Here is a 17998-nt window from a genome sequence, read left to right on the forward strand (position 1 = left end):
ATGTCCATTTAGGAATCAGATGGCAGAGGGGAAGAAGCTGTTCCTGAATCGTTGAGTGTGTGCCTTCAGGCTTGTGTACCTCCCACCTGATGGTAACAGTGAGAAAAGGGCATACCCTGGGTGCTGGAGGTCCTTAATAATGGATGCTGCCTTTCTGAGACACCATTCCTTAAAGATGTCCTGGGTACTTTGTAGGCTAGTACCCAAGATGAGCTGACACAGATTTACAGCCTTCTGCAGCTTCTTTCTGTCCTGTGCAGTAGCCCCTCCATATCAGACAGTGATGCAGCCTGTCAGAATGCTCTCCACGGTACAACTATAGAAGTTTTTGAGTATATTTGTTGACATGCCAAATCTCTTCAAACTCCTAATAAAGTATAGCCTCTGTCTTGCCTTCTTTATAACTACATCAATATGTTGAGCCAGGTTAGAGCCTCAGAGATCTTGACACCTAGGAACTTGAAACTGCTCACTCTCTCCACTTCTGATCCCTCTGAGGATTGGTATGTGTTCCTTCGACTTACCCTTCCTGAAGTCCACAATCAGCTCTTTCGCCTTACTGACATTGAGTGCCAGGTTGCTGCTGCAGCACCACTCCACTAGTTGGCATATCTCACTCTTGTACACCCTCTCATCACCACCTGAGATTCTACCAACAATGGTTGTATCGTCAACAAAGTTATAGATGGTGTTTGAGCTATGCCGCCACAAAATCACGTGTATATAGAGAGTAGAGCAGTTGGGCTAAGCACACAGCCCTGAGGTGCGCCAGTGTTGATCGTCAGCGAGGAGGATATATTATCACCAATCCGCACAGATTGTGGTCTTCCGGTTAGGAAGTTGAGGATCCAATTGCAGAGGGAGGTACAGAGGCCTAGGTTCTGCAACTTCTCAATCAGGATTGTGGGAATGTTGGTATTAAATGCTGAGCTATAGTTGATGAACAGCATCCTGACGTAGGTGTTTGTGTTGTCCAGGTGGTCTAAAGCCATGCGGAGAGCCATTGAGATTGCATTTGCCGTTGACCTATTGTGACATAGGCAAATTGCAATGGGTCCAGGTCCTTGCTGAGGCAGGAGTTCAATCTAGTCATGACCAACCTCTCAAAGCATTTCATCACTGTCGATGTGAGTGCTACCAGCTGATAGTCATTAAGGCAGCCCACATTATTATTCTTAGGCACTGGTATAATTGTTGCCTTTTTGAAGCAAGTGGGAACTCCCGCCCGTAGCAGTGAGAGGTTGAAAATGTCCTTGAATACTCCCACTAGTTGGTTGGCACAGGTTTTCAGAGCCTTACCAGGTACTCCATCGGGACCTTCTGCCTTGGGAGGGTTCACTCTCTTTAAGGACAGCCTATCATCGCCCTCTGAGACAGAGACCACAGGGTCATCAAGTGCAGCAGGAATCTTCACAGCTGTAGTTGTGTTCTCCCTTTCAAAGCGTGCATAGAAGGCATTGAGTTCATCTGGTAGTAAAGCATCGCTGCTATTCATGCTTTTGGGTTTCACTTTGTAGGAAGTAATGTCTTACAGACCCTGCCAGGGTTGTCATACATCTGATGTCTCCTCCAACCTCGTTCGAAATTGTCTCTTCACCCTTGAAATAGCCCTCCACAAATCATACCTGGTTTTCTCGTACAGGCCTAGGTTGCCAGAATTGAATGCCACAGATCTAGCCTTCAGCAGACAACATACCTCCTGGTTCATCCATGGCTTTTTGTTTGGGAATGTACAGTAAGTCTTTGTGGGCACATACTCATCCACACAGGTTTTAATGAAGCTGGTAACAACTGCAGCATACTCATCCAGGTTCGAAGTTGAATCTCTGATACAGTTGTGATGAAAAACCAAGTTATCAGAAGATTGATGCTAATGAGAGAGAGATAAGTGAAACAATGGAGAAACATTCAAAATGCTAATAAGAGAGAAGAGGGAGATTAACGAGAAAGAAACACATTTCAGAATATTGACAGACCGGTTGCTTTGAACCCGAACTGTTTGAAGTTTGATGGACAGGCGCTACCCCAGCAGGGGGATAAAAAGGACAGGTTCGCTAAGGCACGGACACACCACGAGATAACAAGACCCTGGAAGAGTGGTGTGCCCCCACAAGTTGGTGGGAGTTTGGAGGTCTGGTCGCCGGAACTGACCATAGATGCACAGGGTGAAAAGGTACGATTGGCGAGAACCTAGTGTGTGTGTCCGCCCTAGCCTGGGTGCCGGGTTCACCGTGGAAGAACGGTCGTATCCGGAACAGAGGGGTCACAGTCGGTGACCACAGAAGACATAAAAAAAGGGTCCGCCCGAAAGCCAACTGCGAAGAACATCAAAGGTCTGCTGAATCAGATTTGCATATCCCTCCCCCTCCCCCTCCCCCCCCATGGCACAACAATGATTACTGCGAACTGTACTAAGCTGAACTGAACTCTGCGTCACTTGAGATTGATCATTTTACCCCTAGACTGCGATAGAGCTTGATTGATTCCTGTTACCCTAGTTCTGTGTGCATGTGTGTTTTATCATTGCTAACCTGTTGCATTTTTATATCCTTATGATTAGAGTACTGTGTTACTTATTTCTTTAATAAAACTTTATTGGTTTCTGTTAAACCAGACTCCAACTAAGTGATCCATTTCTGCTGGTTTGGCAACCCAGTTACAGGATACATAACACAGTCCAGTCCACTGATTCAAAGCGGTCCTGTAGGCTCTCTTGTGCTTTCCTTGTCCATATCTTCTTGGCCCTCACTGGTGCTGCAGTCTTCAGTCTCTGCCTATACTCAGGGAGTAGAAGTACAGCTAGGTGATTAGATTTCCTGAAGTGAGGGCATGGAATTGCATGGTAGGCATTCTTGATGGTGGTGTAGCAATGGTCCAGTGTGTTGTTTCCTCTGGTATTGCAAGTGATCTGTTGACGGTAGTTGCTTAGTGATTTTTTTTTCCCAGACTGGCCTGGTTAAAATCTCCCAAAACGATGGTGAAAGCATTAGGGTCCTCTGTTTCGTGCATGTTGATCCCATTGCTGAGATCATCTAAACTAAAGCCTGCTTGACGTTGGCCTGAGGTGGAATGTAAACTGCTACCAAAATGACTCCAGAGAACTCCTGTGGTAGGCAAAAAGGACGGCACTTTACTGCTAGATATTCCAGGTCTGGTGAGCAGAATTGGGACAGCACTGATATGCATCAAGAGGAGTTGATCATGAGGCATACTCCTCCACCTCTGCTTTTTGAGAGACTATGGATCTATCCTGACGGTATATGGTAAACCTGTCAATCTGGATCGCTGCATCCGGTACAGAAGGGGTTAACCAGGATTCCATGAAACCAAGGACATATGCAGTCCTAATGTCTTTTTGATTCAGCACCTTAGCTCTGCGATCATCGATTTTATTCACCAGAGACTGCACGTTCGCCAGCAAGATAGTCGGTAATTATTCATAAAATGTGATCTGGTCTTCATCTAAGTCACAACAATAGACAAATTCTAACTGCATAAACTAATAACATACAAACAATTGCGCTTTTCATGTCTTTACTGAACACATTGTTTAATCATTCACAGTCCAGGCTGGAAAAAGTATGTGAACCCTTGTATTTAATAACTGGTAGAACCTCCCTTAGCAGCAATAACCTCCACCAGCCGTTTCCTGTAATTGCTGATCAGTCTTGCACAATGGTGAACAGGAATTTTAGACCATTCCTCCATACAAAACCATTTCAGTCCATCAATATTTCTAGGGTACCTTGCATGAATAGCCCTCTTCAGGTTATGCCACAGCATCGCCATTGGGTTAAGATCTGGACTCTGTCTTGGCTATTCCAAAACACAAATTGTCTTTTTAAACTACGCTGTTGATAATTTTCTCTTCTGTTTCGGATCATTGTCTTGTTGCATCATCCAACTTCTGTTAGGCTTCAGGTGATGGACCACTATCTTGACATTCTCCTGTAAGGTGTCTTGATACAATTTTGAATTCATTGTTTCCTCAATGATTGCAAATTGTCCAGGCCTTGAGGCAGCAAAGCAGCCCCAAACTATGATGCTCCTTCCACTATGCTTCACAGTTGGGATAAGGTATTGGTGTGCAGTGCCCTTTTTCCTGCAAACATAGTGGTGTGTATTTCTGCCAAAAAGTTCAACTTTTGTCTCACCTGTCCACAGAACATTGTCCCAGAGGCGTTGTGGAACATCGAGGTAGTCTTTTGCAAACTTGTGATGTACAGCAATGTTTTTCTTATAGAGCAGTGGTTTCCTTCATGGTGTCCTTTCATGAATGCCAGTCTTGTTCAGTGTTTTTTCTTGTAGTGGACGCATGAACAGAGACTTTAGCAAGTTCTAGGGATTTCTGTAGCCTTTTGCTGTTTCACTGCAAGTAGTACAGTATCACCGGAAAGGTGGTTAATAGTGCTGAAGATGGGATAGCTGGTTTACAAACAGAAGCAATGGGTAAAGAGGAAATGCTGTTGATGGGGCAAAATTGCAGTCAACAGGATAAGTTGCAGACAAAGGCAACGTAAAAGGCAGACAAAATCATGGGTGAATGCGTGCCGTATGCGGAATAAGGTAGATGAACTTGCAGTACAGTTGCAAATTGGCAGGTATGATGTTGCAGGCAAGAAGATAATAGCTGGGAGCTTAATGTCCAAGGATACAAATCGCATTGAAAGGATGGGCAGGAAGGCAGAGGGGCCGGCGTTGCTGTGTTGGTTTAAAAAAAAATGAAATTACCTCATTTGAAAGTAGTGAAATAGGGTTGGAAAGTGTTGAATCATTGTGGATAGAGCTAAGAAACTGCAAGGGTAAAAAGACCCTGATGGGAGTTGTATATAGACCCCCAAACAGTGGTAAGGATGTGGCCTACAAATTACAATGGAAAATGCCAAAATGCATGTTACAGCAGTCATGGGGATTTCATATCCAGGTAGATTGGGAAAATCAGGTTGGTGCTGGATTCCAGGAGGGGGAATTTCTAGAATGCCTACGAGACTGCTTTTAGACCAGCTTGTGGTTGAGCCCACTAGGGAATCAGCTATTCTGGATTGGGTGGTGTTCAATGAACCAGAATTGATAAGAGACCTTAAAGTAAAAGAACCCTTAGGAGCAAGTGATCATAATATGATCGAATTCACCCTGAAATTTGAGAAGGAGAAGCTAAAGTCAGATATATCGCTATTACCTTGGAGTAAAGAGAAAATTAGAGGCATGAAAGAGGAGTTGGTTAGAATTGATTGGAAAGGAACACAGACAGGGATGATGGCAGAACAGCAAAGACTGGAATTTTTGGAAGCAATTTGAAAGGCACGGGAGATAGATAGATATATATACAGCCCAAAGAGGAATAAGTATTCTAAAGGAAAGATGGAAACAACCATGGCTAACAAGAGAAGTCAAAGCCAAAGAGAGGGCATATAATAGATCAAAAATTAGTGGGATGTTAAAGGATTGAGAAGTTTTTAAAAACCAGAAGGCAACTAAAACAAAAGTCATTAAGGTAAAGATGAAATACAAAAGTAAGCTTGCCAATAATATTAAAGAGGATGCTACAAGTTTGTTCAGATATAAAGTGTAAAAGAGAGGTGAGAATGGATATTGGATTGCTGGAAAGTGATGCTGGAGAGGTAGTAATGGGGGACAATGAAATGGCAGACAAATTGAATAAGTATTTTGCATTAGTCTTCATGGTAGAAGGCACTAGCAGTATGGTGGAAATTCCATGAAGTGTGTGAAGTTACCATTACTAGAGAGAAGGTTCTTGGGAAACTGAAAGGTCTGGTCTGAAGGTAGATAAGTCACCTAGACAACATGGTGTACATCCCAGACTTCTGAATGAGGCGTCTAAAGCGAATTTGGAGGCATTAGTAATGATCTTTCAAGAATCACTAGATTCTGGAATGGTTCTAGAAGACTGGGAAATTGCAAATGTCACTCCACTCTTCAAGAAGGAAGAGAGGTAGAAGAAAGGAAATGATAGCCCAGTTAGTCTGACCTCAGTGTTTGGGAAGATGTTGGAGCTGATTATTAGGAATGAGGTCTCAGGGTACTTGGAGGCATTTGATAAAATAGGCCATAGTCACCATTGTTTCCTCAAGTGAAAATCCTGCCCGACAAGTTTGTTATGATTCTTTGAAGAAATAAGTAACAGGATAGACAAAGGAAAATTGGTTGATGTGTATTTAGATTTTCAGAAGACTTTTGACAAGGTGCCACACATCCTTAACAAGCTATGAGCCCATCGTATTAAAGGAATTATTTTAGCATGGATAAAATAGTGGCAGGAGGAAAAGAGTGGGATTAAGGGAGACTTTTCTGGAGTGCTCCTGGTGATTAGTGGTGCTCTACAGGAGTTTGTGTTGGGACAGATTCTTTTTATGATATCTGTCAATGATTTGGATGATGGAATTGTTGGCTTTTTTGCAAAGTTTGCATTTGATATGAAGGTAGATAGAGGGCAGGTAGTTTTGAGTAAGTAGAGAAGCTACAGAAGCGTACACAGATTAAGAGAATGGGTAAAGACATGGCAGGTGGAATACAATGTCATGAAGTGTACAGTCATGCACTGGTAAAAGAAATGAAAGGCTTGACTATTTTCTAAATGGAGAGAAAATACAAAAACTAAGGTGCAAAGGGACTTGGGAGTCCTTGTGCAGGATTCTCTAGAGGTTAATTTGCAGGTTGAGTCTGTAGTGAGGAAGGCAAATGTGATGTCAGCATTCATTTTAAGAGGCCTAGAATATTGAAAGCAAGGATGTATTGTTGAAACTTTACTGGTGAGGCCTCATTGGGAGTATTGTGATCAGTTTCGGGCCCCTTAGAAAGGATATGTTGTATCTGGAAAGGGTTCAAAGAAGGTTCATGAAAATGATCCCAGGATTGAATGGCTGGTCATATAAAGAGCATTTGATGGCTCTAGGACTGTATTTGCTGGAATTCAGAAGAATGAGGGGTGACCTCATTGAAATCTATCAAATGGTGGAAAGCCTTGATAGTGGATGAGGAGAGAGGATGGTACCTATGGTGGGAGAGTTCAAGACCAGAGGACACAGTCTCAGGACAGAGGGGGTGTCTTTTTAGAACGTAGATGAGGAGGAGTTTCTTTAGCTAGAACATGGTGAATCTCTTTGCCACAGGCAGCCATGAAGGCCAAGTCTTTGTATATTTAAGGCAGAGATTGATAGATTCAATTCTTGATTGGTCAGGGCATGAAGGGATACATGGAGAAGGCAGGAGACTGGAGTTTAGAAGAAAATTGGATCAGCTAAGATGAAATGGTGGAGCAGACTCAAGGGCCAAACAGCCTAATTCTGCTCCTTTATTTTATGGTCTTCTGTTACTCTTGGTTTCTTTTTCACCTCCTTCAGCATTTCAAGTTGTGCTCTTGGTATTATCTTTGTAGGACACCCACTCCTACGGAGAGTAGCAACAGTACTGAATTTTCTCCATTTGTAGGCAATTTCTCTTACCGTAGACTGATGAATATGCAAGTCTTTAGAAATGCTTTTATAGTCTTTTCTGGCTTCATGCATCTCTACAATTCTTCTAAGGTCCCCTGAAAGTTGATTTGATCGAGGTATGGTGCACATAAACAGGTCTTTCTTGAGAAGAGCAGGCTCTGTCAGTAACCTGACTTCATGTGCCTTTTTTTATATAGGGCAGAACATTTCTGCAACCCACACCTCCAATCTCTCCTCATTGATTGGAGCATTCGACTCCATATAGATTTTGTAGAAGGCATTACCCAAAAGGTTCACATGCTCTTTTGAACCTAAGCTGTGATTGTTTAAATGGAGTACTCAGTATTGATGAGAACAAGTACATTGTTTGTGTGTTATTTGTTTAGGCAGATTGTGTTTGAAGATCAGACCACCTTTTGTGAGTAATTAATGCGGAAAATCAGGTAATTGCAAAGGGTTCACAAACTTTTTCTTGCAACTGTAGATGTGGAATGGACTAGAACATCTAAATAAGAATTTAAAAAGCAATGCTTGGTCATTACAGCATCTATAATTCTCTAATGCTTAGCTGTTAACTAAAACAATATGCTATAATTTCTGTACGTCTTAGTAAAATGTAAAGCTGGAAATACTTAGCGAATTGAGCAGTGATTGTAGCAGGAAAAGTGGTTTATTTCAGGTCAGTAATCTATTGACATTATAACTAAAACTTTAAAAATAGACAAGAAATTGCTTTCTCAGAAATCCTCAGTTTCTTTACTGTCCTTTTACTAAAGGTTCAAATCCCACGCAGTTATGACTTGACATCCTTGCCTGGTGTTCATCTCTTTACATTTGTATTCTCTTTCCATTTATAAATCATATGCAGATTTATCAGATGGTGGTCTACTTTTAACTGATCCTTTCAAAGATTTGCTGCTTGTTTTATTAATCAAGCTAGTCTTGTCTGCCTGTGAGTGACACAATTGGCATGGATAAGATGGGCTGAATGGCCTGTTTCAATGGTCCATGACTTTGTACATCCTTCTAATTTGTATTGCTTCTCATTTTCTAAATTAAAATTAATCAGATATGTTTGTCAGACCATGGACACCTGTGGCTAACAGTGTTGTGTATTTAATATTTCAGTAATATTTGAGTAATATTGTAAATGTATTGATTAAACATTATTTGTTTACATAGTGCATTGTGGGTTATCTGTAAAAGTATGTAAATGGCATGTGTCATCATGCCACCATGTGATACATGCGAGCCTCGCTTAAAGTAAAAACAATCTTAAGTATCTCTCGTTTCTCTCATTTTCCTTTCAATTAGCTTTTATGTTTTGGAGTTGCAAAACATAAGTTTAATGCAGAGTTAGTAATTTTTGTGTTGAGTTCATTCCTGAAAGTATTGAACACCCAAGTTTCTTCCTTCCTGGTAATACCAGCATTAAGGATCATGGTTTCAATTTATGCAATCCAAAAATTATACATTAATCACTGTTTTCAGTCCTCTGTAATTTTCTGTGGTACAGCTTCCATTACCTGTATTATGTATATTAATTAGAATATCCACTTGGCAGTTTCCAGTGATAAAGATGCCACTTGTTTTAAGCTGGAGTGTTTGTTGAGCAAAAAACGCCGAGGGTTTTCCTCAAGGTTCCTACAAAAAAAATCTAGCAATCTATTATGAACTCTTCCTAACATTTATCACTATATTATGTGTCAATTCAATGGGATTCCTGGTGATAAGCAATTGTGAAGACATTATTTGCTGAGATGCAGATTATTCAAAACGCAAACACGAGGAAATCTGCAGATGCTGGAAATTCAAGCAAGACGCAAAAAAAAAGACGCAGGCCAGGCAGCATCTATAGGAAGAGGTACATTTGACGGGCCGCTGCGTTCACCAGCATTTTCTGTGAGATTATTCAAGACTTTTTTCCACTATCATCAAATCAAAAGAAAAAGCATTTTTAAAATAACTTTAACTATCCCACAAAGCTATACTACATGCTAAATAAATTTTTGGAGCCAGTGATTTATTTTTTAATTTTGTTTTGTAATCTAAAAATCATACACCTGATGCTAAGTTTTCAGGGCATTTTCCAGTCAGGTCAGTTTGTTACAGAAACAAAAAATGCTACAGTTTCTCAAGTTTGATACCATCTATGGAGAAAGTAAACCATTGTTTCTGTCTCAGTTGATACTGCCTGATTTGAATAATTTAGGCATTCTTTTATTTGCAACACACACACAATGCTGAAGGAACTCAGCAGGTCAGCTAGCATCTATGAAAAAGAGTAAGCAGTCGATGTTTCTGGCAAGCCATTTCATCAAGACCTGAATCCTTGTCTACTAAGATAAGGAATGTCTACCATTCCATGCCCACACTGCATTTCGCTAAATTTGATCAATTGGTTGTCTTTCTCCTACCTTCATACAGGCAGAGGCTAAGGAGCAAACCACCAGAGATTAGGACAGTAAAGAGGTGTCGTGAGAGGCAAAGGAGCGGTTACAGATTGTTTTGAGTCAGTGGACTGGGCCGTGTTCAAGAACTTGTCTGTGGATTTGAATAAATACATAATGGTTGTCGTGGACTTTATGAAAATAGACTTAGACAAACAAGTGTGATCCCACAAAATCATTCAGTCTTCTCTAACCAGAAGCCCTGGATGAACATTGATATCCACAATCTGCTGAGGGCTGGATCACAGGCATTCAAGTCTGATGACCAAGAACATTACAAGAGGTCTAGGTACGATCTGCATCTCACGGGCAAAGTGGCAATCCCAGACTAAACTTAAATCAACAAAGTCAGCAAGACTAAGGGACTCTTTCAATCTTATTGTTATCTTTCCGTAGGTGGGTGACTAGAACTGCACACAATACTCCAAATTGGGCCTCTCTGCTGTCTTGTATAACTTCGACATTCATCCCACCTCCTGTACTCATACTTTGATTTATGAGGGTCAGTGTGCCAAAAGATCTCTTGTCATACCGCTTTCAATGAATTAGAGATCTGTACTCCCAGACCCTTCTGTTCTACCATACTCCTCAGAGCCCTACCATTCACTATGTAAATCTACCCTGTTTTTCATCCAGAAGTGCATTACCTCACACTTGTCTACATTAAGATCCATCTGCTGTTTTTCAGCCCATTTTTCCAGCTCATTCAGAGCCCAATGCAGATTTTGATAACCTTCCTTGCTGTCCACAATGCCCCCAATCTTGGTGTGATCTGCAAATTTGCTGATCCAATTTACCACATTATCACCCACACTTGATATAGGTGATAACAAAAAACAATGGACCCAGATATGGACTATATTCTAGTCCTCTCAAAATGAATTTTGCATTTTCTTTCCTTGCTATTGACTCAACCAACAAGTTCACCTTTAGGGAATCCTGCATGAGGGGTCCCAAGTCCCTTTGCACCTCTAATTTCTGAAGTCTATCCCCATTTAGAGAATAGTCTGCGCCTTTATTTCTTCATTCAATGTGCACAGCCATACACTTCCCTACACTGTTCTATTTTCTACTTCTTAGTCCCAACAAATCCAAGTCCTCCTGCAGTCTCCCTGCTTCCTCAGTGGTGCCTGCTCCTCCACCTGTCTTTATATCATCTGCAACAAAGGCATCAATTTGTTACCAAGATCATTAACATAGAATGTGTAAAGTAGCAGACCCAAAACTGATCCCTGAGGTCACCAGCAACCAACCAGAAAAGGCCTCCTTTATTCGCACTCTTTGCCTTCTGCCAGTCAGCCATTTTTCCTGTACATTTCCTGTAATACCACGGGCCCTTATCGGCTTCAAGTGAGAGGGGAGCAGTTATCCATATTTCTATTGCTATCTTCTATGAAGCAATGAAAGCTGGAGAAGACCCTTCACTATTAACATCCTCAAACAGCCTCTTCTGGTTTGCTATCAATGTCTGAACCATAGTACTGTTTCTGCCACTTTCATCCTTTATTGTTTTGATATGAAAAATCACTACTACTAGGTGAATGCCTTGAAAAGAAAGATGATTTTTGTTTTGTTATCTTGTGTTTTTAAATACAGCATTTGAAATTATTTATGTATTATGAGTTTTGACTAAAAATTAAGCTCTTGAGCACAATGTGAATTTTAGACTTGATGAGAGGTATCTTTGACTTAAAATTTTACTTAGAATGTTTTCCAGTGACATGACTTTTGTATACAGGACCAAGGAATTACTGTATTTAACAGTGTATTTCACAACTTGAGTTTGGAAAGGAATTCTTTGTTCCAACTCAAGGAGCTCCAGCAGCCAGTATGATAAATGGCAGCAAATTACCAGCTCACCTTGAGTTGGACTCAGATTATGGGCAAAACTTACATGAAGTTTTCTTCTCAAGTACTTGAGGAAAGATTCAGAATATTATGAGTGTTTGACCTCTAATCCTGTTACAATTCATATAGCTGATTCAATTTGCCAGCTTTTAGTTCTATAGAATAATTATTTGTGCTCTTCCTTAACTGTTCTTATGCTCTTAATTTTGTATGTGATGAACATTAAAGTTATTTGGCAATTAGCTGCAGAACGTTGTTGTGGAAGCTGGTCTAGGTAGACCTATGTGCAAATAAAATCTACATTTTTTATGATTTCCTCTGTCATTAAATGCAAGTTGTTGCTTGTCTCACTATGGCATGCTTCTCTTTTATATGTGCTGCTTTTCTTCTGCACTGCTATAATTAGATTGAGTACTTAAAGAATTCTTTTACGATCTAGGGAACTAGAATTTGATTATTCTGCAGTAAAACTTGTGCTGATTGGTAATCCTTGCTACAGTGGTAGCACATTCAGTGTTGAGTCACAAAGTTGTGGGATTGAGCTCTACTCCAGAATCTTCAATTGGTTAGTTCTGCATTTTCAAAAAAGCGCCCTGGATCTCGGCCTGAAACATTGACTGTTTATCACCCTCAACATATGTTGCCTGACTTGCTGTGTTCCACCAGCACTTTGTGTACTACCCTTTGGATTGTATTCTTGGAGGTTCTCTCTCTCAGTCAGGCATCGGTAAAAGGGCCTCTCATCCTTTTTTCAGTGGGCATAATCAATCACTTAGTAACTTTAAACAAGAGTCATTTCTATTAGTCATCTCTCTGCAAGTTAAAACAGATACTGTTTACTCCTTTCCTTTTTTCAAGAACCTTAGTCATTTAAAGATTTTTCAGTATATTCTTTTTCCTCTTTCACAATAGTATTTAATTCTTTTTAAAGTGTTTTGGAATGGACTTCGGTATATTCCCACCTATAAAAAGTAGCCAGAACATATCCAACAACAACCCAATTTCTTTTCCCTGCTCTGTTACCTTCTGAAATTCCCCAAGGATTTATTCCTGGGTCCCTCTTTTTCTTTGCCTATGTGCTACCTTTGGTAGCATTGATAGTTGTAATCAGTTTCTAGATATTCACTGATGATGCTTTCGCTCTACCAATATCTAAGATAGATCTGATAATTTTGCTTTCTTTGGTTTTGACATGAGGAAATACTTTCTGTTCATATGATATTCAGTTTGTTCACGCTATTAAATCAAGTGAAATACTGCAGAAACTAAAGTCATCATCTCCACCTTCCCACAATTTTCTACATTTCCAGTTATAGTTTTGTGTTGAATCAGAATTTGTAAAACCAATACTTATTTTAGCACAGCATTGAGCTTTCAACTTCAAATATTTTCTTTTGCCTGGATTTCTTCTCCTGTCACCTGCTCAGTCAATTATCTTCATCTTTGTTCATTGAGTGTTTGAGGATTCACTGTTCTTCTGATTAACCTTTGTAGATTGCACCAAATAGCATTAAATTCATCCCTTTCACTTTTTGCTTGATTACCTGAAGATTTCTGTTTATATTTTTGTCCTTTTCAATAATTCTCATGGCTTTGGCTCTCCCTGTCTGTGCAACAAAGCTTCCAATTGCATCACCACTCAGTTTCTTTGACTCATCCCTTTTGCATCATCTTTAAATGGGATGATCTCAACAACTAAAATATATCATATGGCTATTTATAGTATTGGTAAAAGATAGCTATGCTCAAATAGTCTTTGTGTTTCCGGATATTCTGAGATTGTGAAAGCCACTAGATAAATGTTATACTTTGTTAGTTGTGTCATCAGTTGTCAGCCTTACCACATTTTCATATCCTTTCGTTAAGTTCCACCCAATCTCTACTCCTTCCTTTTAAATACTTCCTTTGAAATCCATATCTAAATAAGTTCTTGTTTATTCTTTTAACTTTTTTTTTCTAGCCAGATTTACCTGGCAGCACCTGATTCCATAAATATTTCATTGTTTGCCATCATCCCTCTTGTGTTTTCTCCTACCTCTTATTCTTCAACACTGGATCTATTCTGGTTGGTGGAAGATATTCAATATTATTTGTCTTACGCAAATGTACTTGTTTAGAAAAGTTTGTGAAGCATTTGTCCATCTCAGTTGCACATCTTTAAGTAGGTACCCTTGTGATGTTAACCTGCTTAAGCCAGCCTTTTCTCATCAGAAGATTTTCTAGATATGCCTTTTCAGTCACATTTTCTATTGACATTTTTAATCCTATGAGTTAGTATTTTCTATTGTTTTGAGAATTCAAACTGGTTAATATGTTGTATAATACCGTTTACTTGTAGATTCTATGTGCTTAATGTAATTTCATTTTTTTTCAAGTGACCAAAGTGGATGAGGAAAAAAATCTAATTTTATTGTTTTTTTTAATTGCAGTGGATTCATTCAAAGGATATACTTAAGAATTTTCAGTATACTTCAAGCATTTGATTAAAACTGCACTTAAAATGGACAATACTGAACTGAGCGGTGTCCCAAGCTATAATGTTAGCCGCCCAGTTTTTAACGAGGAAGCTTTCCGAGCCTACCTACGTAAGAAGAAAAAACACAGTTCATCAAAGAAGGAAAAATTTCTACGGTATTTTCGGTAGGTTTTTAGTTACTATTTTGTAATGAACTTCAATATTATAAACTAAAATAACTTGTCCTGATTGTTCATTTGAATCTTTGAAAAACTGTATCTGCCTACCTACTTCCTCAAGTTACACATTCAGTAGTGTAATATGCTGCACAAAACATTTCCAGAATAAACTTTGACATGAATCCTCAATTTACTCCTGCAGGAAGATTTTAAAACTGCATATTTTTATGCCACTAAGTCATGAAGTCTTCACTAAATATTGCTGTTAAACATTACCCTTTTGAAAGGCTTATTCATATTTGTGGAATAATAACAATTGTTTATGTGGCCACTTGGTTTTCTGAAAAATACTTCATTTTGGAATTAACTACAATACTTAGCTCTATTACCCATAATAGCTAAAATTAACTGATTAGAATTTGTAAGGATTATAAGCAGGAGTAGGCCATATGGTAGCTTCATCTTGTTCCAACCTTAGTCATGGCTTCACATTTCTGCCCATATTCCTTACTGACTTTCATATGAACCAAAATCTATGTATCTCAGTCGTGATTCAGCTTCCAACTTTCTGGAATAGGAAATTCCGAAGATTCGTGCTGCAGTGATAGAAGAGATTTCTCACTAATCTTGTATGGCTGTTCACTTATTCTGAAACTATTCTGAAATGGCAGATGGAGTTTAACCCAGGCAAGTGTGAAGTGTTACACCCTGGTAGGTCAAATAGAAAGAGACAGTACACTGTTAAGAGCAAGATCCTTAACAGTGTTGATAAACAGAGGGGTCCAAGTTCATAACTCCCTGAAAGTGGCTACACAAGTTGATAGTGTGATTACAGTAAGAAGGCATATGGCATGCTTGCCTTTATTAGTTGAGGCATTGAGTTCAAAAGTCAGCAAGTTATGTTGTAGTTTTATAAAACTGCAGTTCGGGTGAGTCTGGAGTTTTCTATTCAGTTCTGGTTGCCCCACTGTAGAAATAATGTTGAGACTTTGGAGCGGTGCAGAAGAGTTTTACCAGGATGTTTTCCTGGATTAGAGAACGTGCTATAATGAGAGGTTGGACACACTTGAGTTGTTTTCTCCAGAGCAACAGAGGCTGAAGGGAGATCTGATAGAGATTTATACAATTATGCAAGGCAGATGGACAATATCTTTTTCCCACGGGTTATGATGTCTAATACCAGAAGGTATGCATTTAAGGTGAGAAGGGTTCATTTCAAAGGAGATGTAAAGGGCAAAATTTTGCATATTGTGGGTGCCTGGAATGCGCTGCCTGAGGTGGTGATAGAGACATAAACATTAGAGACTTTTTAGAGACATTTGGATAGATATATGAATGTGAGGAAAATGGAAGTATATGGACATCGTGTAGGCAGAAGAGGTTAGTTGGCTATTTGATGACTAATTTAATTGGTTTGGCACAGTGTTGTGGACCAAAGGGCATGTTCCTGTGCTGTACTGTTCTATGTACTTGCCTAACCAAACCTATCTGCCTGTAACTATTCATCCTCATAACTTGCTATAGATCTTTGCATTATCTACAAATTTGGCTACAGCAGCCTTTTAACTGCCATTCAATATAGCCAAGTAGTTGAGGGCCCAGCTTTGTTTCTTGTACTACCTCCTTTATTGTAGCTTGCCAACCTTAAAATAATCTACTTATCCATAAGCCAATTCTCTATCTATGCTAAAATATTGCTGTCAAAGCTATGAATCATCTTTTATGTGGCACTTTTTTAAATGGCTGCTGAAAATCCAAAAGACAACACTATCCACCCTGCTTTTAACATCCTCTGAACTTGAATAAATTTGTCAAACTGTTTTCAGAAGCTATATTGACTCAACTGATTTATATTTGACTGCTAAATGTCCTTCAATTGTCTATTAATGAGTTCCTGCATCTTGCCTCAAAAAAGGTCAGCTGAGCTGACCCATGTTTTGCTGCTTTCATGGGCTAGGTGCTTTGGGGGCTGAAAGATTGGAAGATCATTTAGCCACCTGGCTACTCTCAGGGGTTCTGAAAGAGGTAGCAGAAGAAATTATGGACGCGTTTGGTAGTGATCTTTCAAGAATCATTAGATTCTGGTATGGTTTTTAAGGATTGGAAAATTACAAATATTACTCCAATCTTCAAGTATGAAGGAAGCAAAAGACAGGAAATTATAGAATAGTTAGCCTGACTTAAGTGGTTGACAAGCTGTCAGAGTCCATTATTAAGGATGAAGTTTTAGGGTATTTGGAAACATGCAATAAAATTGGCCGAAGTCAGTATGGCTTCCTCAAGGGAAGATCTTGCATGACAAATCTGTTGGAATTCTTTAAGGAATTCTTTAAGGAATTAACAGGCAAAATAGGCAAATGAGAGTCACTTGGATTTTCAAGGTTCCACACATGAAACTGCTAAACAAGAAAAGGGCCCATGGTAATACAGGAAAGATACTAGCATCGACAGAAGACTGGTTTACTGGCAGAAGGCAAGAGTAAGAATTAAACAGATCTTTTCTGTTTGGCTACCAGTGACTAATGATGTTCTGCAAGAGTCTCTGTGGATTCGCTAATTTTCAGGTTGTATAGTAATGATCTGGATATGGAATTGATGACTTTGTGGCCAAGTTTGCAGATGATACAAAGATGGGTGGAGGGGGGGGGGCGTCACGTGATGACGTGGGATTGAGACTTGTAAATCCAGCTCTCCCGTAAAAAAAAATTAGCAAAGTACCGTTTAAACAAAACAAAGTTAATAAATACTTTCTGAAAACTATTTATAACTTTGCAAGACTACTTTACAATATGCCTCCTAAACTGCAACAGAAGAAGTCTGTTGTTGCGAAGCCGCCGCGAGATGGGAAGAAAAAAGGGCCTACTGCAGCGATGGAGCCTCGGACTCAGGTTAGATCTCTTTTGGAGGAGATGCGTTCTATCTCTGCCGTAGAACAGGGAGCAATGGCGGCAGTAGCGGTCTCTCGGAAGAAGGTGCCGGAAATGCGCATGCGGAAATCGATACAACTCAAACTACAAGAACCGACAGCCACTGCAACTGAAAGTGACTCAGAGTCAGAATCGGATACCGCAGAGAATACAGATGAAGAAGAGGAGGAAGAACTGGAAGAGATTGGAACTAAAGGAGATGATGGAGACATAAGAGAGGCTTTATTGCAATTAACGGCTGAAGTAAGAAAAGTAAGAGCAGAGCTTAGAGACATGAAGATGTGCTATAATAAAGCTATGAAAAGACAGGATAAAATGGATAAGAAGCTTCAGGAGATGGAAAGAAAAATGGAGCATATTAATGATAGAATGGAAAAAACAGAAAATGATCTGCTTGTCTGGAACACGGAAAGAAATCGACTCTTGGAGAAAGTGGACATGTTGGAAAATTTTAGTAGACGTAATAATATTAAAATTGTTGGTCTTAAAGAAGGTATGGAGGGAGGAAATCCAATAAAATTTTTTCAAAGATGGATCCCGGAAGTTTTGCAAATGAAAGAGGAGGACCGATTAATTGAAATTGAGCGGGCACATAGAGCTCTAAGACCAAAACCACAAGATGACCAATATCCACGAGCAATTTTAATAAAATTCTTAAGATTTCAAGACAAGGAAAGGGCTCTAC

At 39.6% G+C, this 17998-nt stretch overlaps 1 protein-coding gene across 1 annotated transcript in view; it reads left to right on the forward strand.

Annotated features, from left to right (window-relative positions):
• Positions 1-17998, forward strand: part of slc26a5 (solute carrier family 26 member 5) — a 72836-nt gene that overhangs the window by 1538 nt on the left and 53300 nt on the right. The window contains exon 2 of the mRNA XM_072241504.1: positions 14182-14392. Within this exon, the coding sequence (XP_072097605.1) occupies positions 14253-14392 (140 nt within the window). The 5' untranslated portion in view covers positions 14182-14252. The remainder of the gene's footprint in view (positions 1-14181; positions 14393-17998) is intronic.

This window comes from Mobula birostris, chromosome 23, assembly GCF_030028105.1.
Source record: "Mobula birostris isolate sMobBir1 chromosome 23, sMobBir1.hap1, whole genome shotgun sequence".
NCBI classification, from domain to species: Eukaryota; Metazoa; Chordata; class Chondrichthyes; order Myliobatiformes; family Myliobatidae; genus Mobula; species Mobula birostris.